The sequence below is a fragment of the Archocentrus centrarchus genome, chromosome 1, assembly GCF_007364275.1.
Source record: "Archocentrus centrarchus isolate MPI-CPG fArcCen1 chromosome 1, fArcCen1, whole genome shotgun sequence".
NCBI lineage: Eukaryota > Metazoa > Chordata > Actinopteri > Cichliformes > Cichlidae > Archocentrus > Archocentrus centrarchus.
Window position 1 is genome coordinate 22,784,714 of NC_044346.1, and position 7,535 is coordinate 22,792,248.

A 7,535-nucleotide genomic window follows, 5' to 3' on the forward strand; every position below is an offset into this window, starting at 1 on the left:
AATTGGCAATGGGCCGGGACTCGAACCTGCACCGCCCACACCGCAACGCGGCATATGTATGTGGTCGCCGGCTTCACCACTAAGCCACCCAGGCGTCCCTCGATGGTGTTCTTGACAAGTGTTGTGAAGTTGTTTTTCCTCAACCATAGTTTTCCAGCCCTTTTGGTGCTGCTGAGCTGGGCAGCGCATTCATTATTTTTAAGAATGTATCAGATTGTTGATCTGGACGCAAAGTTTTTTCCTGTCTCTGGTTTATTTGGGGTTTTCAGTCTAAAGATGGGCTCTTTCACTTGCATCAAAACATCTGTGAACCACATACTGACACTTCCAGTGAAAGTTCAACACTTGGAATCAACTCCAAATATTTTACTCACTTCATTTGCCATGAAATAAAGGAACAGGCTTCACCTAGCCATGGAAATGCTTGTCAGTCAACTGTCCAATTACCTTGAGCCTCTGAAAATGGGGACTATGTATAAAATGTCTGTAATTCCTAAACCGTTAATACGATACATTTGGTGAACCTCTTGATTTAAAGCTGAAAGTCTGCAATTCAATCACATCTTGACTGTTTGATTTAAAATCCACAGTATGAAGAGCAAAATTACAAAAGTTGTATCACTGTCCAAAAATCTATGGACCTAACTACAGTCTCTCTTGTTTCCAGCCTATTTCATCTCATTGTTCCCATATTTAATGGTTTAAGATGGTGTTAGGGTTTGAGCCAATGCAAAATACCAACCTAAAGCTAACTGGCAAGCTCCAAGTGAAATAAATGTGTGCAAAGTCATTCAAATTATTATTTTATGAAAGACAAAACCAACTGCAAAAATGGAACCAGTAATGTAATAAGAGAAAGCTAAACTAGAAAGGTTGCCTATAGCATGCTATGCATTTACCTCATCGTAGAGGCTGCCACTGACATCAGCACCATATATGGGCGAGACAAAAGTGAGGTTCTTCCAATATTTCCTCTCTAGGTCTTCATAATTCAGGTAGCGAGGTGTACAGTACCTGTGAAAGAAGAAAGAAATTTAATTTAACATTAGACAACAATCCCTGAATTTGTACAAGTACTTTGCTATGGTCTGCTCTCACCAAAATTATTTATTTCAACTCTGCACTACACTTTACACTCTGGTCATTTTATTGCCATCTGATATTTGCTGTGCTTGTCTTTTTTTTTTTTTTTTTAACCCTTTTTATTAAACTCTGCTTGCGTTTTTTTTTTTTTTTTTTTTAATATTTTTATTTACTGAGCTGGTTTTGTTTTATACTGAGCTTTTTACATCACTTTTTTATGGTATTTATTTAGCCTTTTACATACTGAGCTCCTTTATTTAATTCATATTTATTTAGTTTAATCTTTGTTTACTTGAGCTCCATTTTTTTTAGCTATTCTGTAAAACAAAATATTGTTTTAGGTCATGTTTAATGCTGTTGCTGCTGTAGCCCAGCAACTTTGCAACTTTTGGAATAAATAAATAAAGCATGTCCTCTCTTTATTATCTTATAATACAATGTTTTCTATTAAAAATACACATATTGCTGCTGGTGGTTAGTTTCTCTTTATTACTGAGACAAGCCTTTTATAAAGTTTTGTAAATACTCGTAAACCCATAAAGAAAATCATAACTGGATTCTTGCTCTGGCAACACCAGAGTGTAACATTTACATGAATTTAAGAACTTTCCCTCCTCGTTATTAGAATCAACAAAGCACACAAACCAATTTGTTAAAACTCACATGTCACTGTTGGCTAATCGTCTGAACTCCTGCACTGTCAGAGGCTTCTTCTGGATGTTGTACTGAATGAAGAGCCCTGATTGGCCGGCCACCATCTGCTGAATTGGCGCATCGATCACCAAATCATCTATGTCATCATAGGTACGACGGGGCTTCCAGCCTTTAGGAGGAATTACCTGAAGGACAAAGAAAGAAGAAACAAATAAATAATAATGCGTATAATAATGCATCATCAGCCATTGCAACACTCATTCAAATGTACACTCACGCAGGCAAACTAATTATATGATGGTTAAAAAAAATTGTCCAAGGCACAATTCAAATCACTTTTTACCTTAGCCAGGCCTGCCCGATGTGCACCCTGAGACTCCATATAAACCAAGTACTTGTTGAAGTCCTTGAACTCTTCCATAGTGGGCCTGAAGGTCATAATCTTGCAGGTGGGGTTTGCAGGGGTATGCACCTCTGCCCCCGCCATCCTGCCACTTTACCAGCTATAACCTGGGGAGAAAGAAAAGCATCAAATATTGACAATGTTCCAATATCATCTTCAATTTTGTAGGAATTTTAAAATTTACATAAAAGTATCTGTATGTGTCAAGATATATTACCCATATGCTGTCTGTGGTTAGTGAAAACGCTGACTATTGTCAGTTACTTTGGGTGAACATCAGGAGTGAAGCAACCAAGATGACAGAGGGGGTAGCTCCCCCCCCGAGCACCCTCTTTTAATAGGGGCTACTGAGCTACTGTTTAGCTGAATCACTGAATATAAAGTAACACACCAGTGGCCAGCCAAGTGGCGTGTAATGCAAGGTCAAAGTTAACTGGTGTTTTGTGCTGTCTCTTCCCTAAGCATGTTCTCCTCTTGCTCGTCCTTTTTGATTACAGCAAGCTGCAGTCACCCAGAATGTTACAAATCTTCTTAACTATGTCGCTGCTTGCACTGCATATAAACCAGCCTTCTGGTGTTTTACCCAGAAGTTGTCTATCAATGTACAGCTGTGTCTACTCGATGATGTTTTGCTCTTGTGAGAAAGACTGCGACACACCTTTGGCACATGCCTGTAACCGTCTTGACACATGTAGAGCGCTGCATGTTTTCCTCATTGTGGAAAGAGTTGAAGTTGACTGAAAGCTTGTTTTGTTTTTCATTCTTCCTGATCATATTTACCTGACAAAAGTGCCTGGCTCAATAACTGATGGTTTCTGTTTATGGGTAGAATAAGAAAGGTGGCATCAATGGTGCAATGTAACCAAGCAACCTACTTAAATTTTGCACCAAATGACAAAACTGGGGTATTTATTTACTTGAGTGTGAGAGTTCTACTTTATTCCACAGGCATCCAGCTTCATCTGTTACAAGAACCAAATGATGTTATATTAATGCATGAGCAAAAATAATATAATGATATGACTCACAGGTGCCATTTATACGCAGTGAGTACTGTAGTACTTTTGGTTTTCTGTTTATATTTTCTACATTTATACATACTTTTACTTAACTTTAATCCAGCAAAGAATCGTGACACTGTAACATAAAAATAACAACTTTCCACAGTATTTAAATAATATATCATTTGAGTTTATTTGAATTTTTATTGCATTTGAAACCATCTTCCACATCCACAAGTACCTGCCTTTTTCTTCTTTTGATTTTTGTACAATGTCTAACATAATTATTTTCATTTGCGCACTTTTCACTGTTTTAACCAGGTTCAGCAGGTCCAGCAGCTACACGCCACGGGGCAACTGACTTCTGTGTAACTGGCAGGTTCGCCACTAGATGGCGGTACAGAGTCGACAAGTGTGGATGTGATCTATTGATCCTTGCTCATGCCAACAACCCTTTTCAGATTTTTGTCCCATCCACCCATCCCACTCCCAACTCTGAGTTTCCTGTGTATACAGACAAAGGATGAACGGGTGAAGCTGTTGTGTTTGTGGACCTCATAGTTTTTTTATAAGGCTACTTCACTGCAATCTACATTATATGCGACCCAATTAGTGACTTGCGACCTGATTATGCAATGGGCAATCACAAGCTGGAACTAGTTTTTTTAGGGGGGGAGGGGGGAAACAAACAAACAAAACTGCTTAAACATAATGTGTTTACATCCTTTGTCCTTTGTCCAAAGGTTAGAGCAATCCTTTCAAAAACGTGGATAACCTCTGTCTGGCATAATGTTCATTGGAATAAATAAATACCTCCATTAAGCAGAATTGCACTTACGCGTAGCTAATACTGCGTGAATGCCTGTGGCTTTGCTGATCTTTGTTGTCTGTCAACAAGCTAACTAGCCAACTAGCCTACGTTTTGTTAGGATGCCAAATAATGGCTGAACAAACAGCGCAGCTTGCTAGCTCCGCTGACTAGCTCACTTATATTTAGATAGTGGGCACCCGGTGAGCCTACCGACTTAATTTAATGCGTGTCCGTGGGGCTTTACGGCTCTACAGTATTTGGTGTTAACAGTTAGAGAGAGTTGAGCATTTCTAACTATTCAGTTAAGCCACCTATCACGTTAGCTAACTTCTTACTGCACGAGTCAATGGGATTTAAATGCCCCTCGCAAGGTGGCTTCACACAGGCCTATAGCTACCCCTTTCACCACTTTGTGTAGTGCAAAGTATTTCATATAGCACTTCTATAATGTTATTTTTTTACTAGTTTAGCAACAGACCAACAAACAAAGACAAAGCATACAGCGTGAGATGACCAGTAGCATGAGAGTGTGCCAACTTATGGTTGTGGCAGTGCTAACGCTTAGCTGTTGATAGCTCGGCTAATTCTGCACAGGAGTCACGAAAATGCACCCCGCTTCCACATAAACTAGCGCAAACCTAGCTTCCTGTGCATAGTTTTCGCCGGTATATCGCACGTTGTTCGCACTAAGGTATACAGGATATTTATTATTTTTACCTTGATTTAGAAAGACGGGGTCGTGTTGTTGTTTATCCCCTTCCTTGTTCGCACAGCTGATTCACATGACAGCTGCTGGTGATTCGTGCCGTGAAGCACGGCTGCGCTCCACACCGCCTCTACAGGCACAGCCGTGGTGCCGTGACCTATCCAGGCGCTGTGAGATCTGCGAATTGGCTGGCGACTCGACAAACTGAAACGCTGACAGATATGTTGATAGAAAGCGTACATGCATTTCCATCATTAATCGCGTCAAAAGTGCTGGACTAATATTTTGTCACTTCTTTAGCTGAACAAAAGATCCAAAAGTGAAAGTTTTTAAAGATATAAATAAATGTAAAAAATCCGTGGAGTTTACTGTGCAGTTTACTGACTAAAAGAGCCAAACGGATCTGCTTCAATAATATCAAGGACTAAAACAAAACCTTAAATCCCCAAAGGATTTGTTTAATAGTAGCTTAACATTGCTAAATCTTTTGTAGGTCTGATGAGAACAACTTTTGGGTTGTGAGATTGTGAAGTCTCTTAATACTTCAGATTATCAGAAGAAGATTATTATTATTTGATTTTCTTTCTCAAATTTAAAGCTCTACAACGTCCCATTAATCATATTGTGGGACTGTTTTATTTCAGTGTCCTGTTAAGTCATAATGAGTGAGCACTGAATCAGTTACATTGAAGTATTAATTTGTGTATAATTGTTTAAAGGTTTTTAGTGTATCCTCTGAACAACGGAAAGAAAACTGGAGACTAAAGTAGTTGGCAAAGAAAAAGGGGGAAAGTCAGGGAGATGAAAAAAGTTGACAGGAGTACTAAGTCAGTGGCAAAGGCAAGGCTTATAGTGAGTTATATGTGAGGCTGGACACTAAGGAAGGAGAAGATGATTTGTATCAACTGGCTAGACAGAGATTTTTACCTGGAAAGGATGTGTAACAGGTTAGTAATTAAGGATAGAGATGGAAATGTACTAATAATAAGTGAAGAGAGGGTGCCAAGAAGATGGAAGGAGTACTTTGAGGAACTGATAAGTGAAGAAAATGAGAAGAGAGGCAGACGAATGGAGGAAAGTTAGCAAATCGGGAATTGCAGAGGATTAGTAAGGAGGAAGTGAAGGCAAGTAGGAAGAGGATGATTCCAGATGACATACCTGTGGAGGTATGGAGATGTCTAGGAGAGATGGCAGTGGACTTTTTAACCAGATTGTTTAACACAATGTTGGAGAGTAAGAGGATGCCTGAAGAATGGAGAAGAAGTGCATTGGTACCAATATTCAAAAAGGGTAGAGCTGTATTAACTTAAGAGGGCTAAAACTGATGAGTCATACCATGAGATGTGGGAAAGAGTTGTTGAAGCTAGGTTAAGAGAATTGATGTTGCAGTAGGACTTCATGCCAAGGAAGAGCACTGCATATGTGATATTTGCTTTGAGCATGTTAATGGAGAAGTACAGAGAGGGTCAGAAGGAGCTGCATTGTGCCTTTGTGGATCTAGAGATAGTAAATGATAGAGTACCAGGAGAGGAACTGTGATACTGAATGAGAAAGCCAGGAGTGGCCAAGAAGCATGTGAGGATGGTGTAGGACATGTATGAGGACTGCTAGTTTGTGTGTTTTTACTTCTAGGCTGGACTATTATGATTCATTAGTATCAGGTTGTCCTAAGAATTCCCTGAAAATCCTTTAGTTGATCCAAAATGTTGCAGTACTGACAGGGACTAGAAAGAGAGAGCCTATTTCTCCCATTCTGGCTTTACTTCATTGGGTCCCTGTTAAATCCAGAGTCACATTTAAAATCCTTCACATCACGTACTGAATAGTCAGGCACCATCTTATATTGAAGACCTAATAGTCACCCTGTAGTTACCCCATCAGAGCATTTTCTTTACAGACTGCTGGCTTACTTGAAGTTCCTAGGGTATTTAAATGTAGAATGGGAGGCAGAGTCTTCAGCTTTCAGATGCCTCTTTTGTGGAATCAGCTCCCAGTTTGGATTTGAGAGACAGACACCCTCTCTACTTTTAAGATTAGGCTTAAAACTTTCCTTTTTGATCAAGCTTATAGTTAGGGCTGGATCAGGTGACCCTGAACCCTCCCTTAGTTACGCTGCAATAGGCCTAGGCTGCTAGGGGCTTCCCATGAATGACTCTCCAACGTGCCCTTCTTCACTCACCTATTTTCACTCCCTGTGTGTTTATACACCCCTGAGTCTCCATGGACTTTGATGTTTGCAGATGACATTGTGATCTGTAGGAACAGGTTGAAGAGAGCCAAGGTATGCTTTGGAGAGAAGATGAATTTAAGTTAGCAGAAGCAAGACTGAGCACGTGGTTGAATGAGAGGGAGACAGGTGGAAAGGTTAAGCTGCAAGGAGCAGAGATAATGCAGATGGATAAGTTTAAATACCTGGGGTCAACCATCTAAAGTGGTGCATAGTGCATACAAGAAGTGACAAAGAGAGTCCAGATAGGGTGGAGTGGGAGTATTGGGGTGAGTTGTGACAGAAGGATAGCAGCAAGAGTGAAAGGAAAGATTTACAAAATGGTAGGGAGAACTGCAATTATGTATGGTGTGGAGAAGGTAGCACTGACAAAAAGAAATGAGGTGGCACTGGAGGTGACAGAAGAGGATGCTAGGGGTAGGGTGAGATGGTGGCAGATGATCTGCTGTGTTGACCCCTAAAGGGAGCATCCAAAAGAAGAAGATTCAGGTGCTACCTGTCCATATGCATAATAAATCTAATCAATCAAAGCTGGGAAATTTATACACATATAGCTTGAATAATACATGTAAGTCTCATATTAATATAGACATGAAAATATTGCAGATAACCATATGTGTCAATGCATAGTTTTAAAACGATTCTATCTA

The 7,535-nt window shown here is 39.9% G+C and overlaps 1 protein-coding gene across 4 annotated transcripts in view; it reads right to left on the minus strand.

Moving 5' to 3' along the window:
* Window positions 1-4,793, minus strand: part of kdm4c (lysine (K)-specific demethylase 4C) — a 37,664-nt gene extending 32,871 nt beyond the window's left edge. For all 4 annotated transcript variants that reach the window (XM_030728000.1, XM_030728009.1, XM_030728017.1 and 1 more), the window contains exons 1-4: window positions 4,670-4,793; window positions 2,081-2,247; window positions 1,747-1,922; window positions 900-1,014 (exon numbers count right to left, since the gene is read on the minus strand). In XM_030728000.1, coding sequence (XP_030583860.1) covers window positions 900-1,014; window positions 1,747-1,922; window positions 2,081-2,224 — 435 coding nt within the window. In that variant the 5' untranslated portion in view covers window positions 2,225-2,247; window positions 4,670-4,793. The remainder of the gene's footprint in view (window positions 1-899; window positions 1,015-1,746; window positions 1,923-2,080; window positions 2,248-4,669) is intronic.
* Window positions 4,794-7,535: the final 2,742 nt, after the last annotated feature.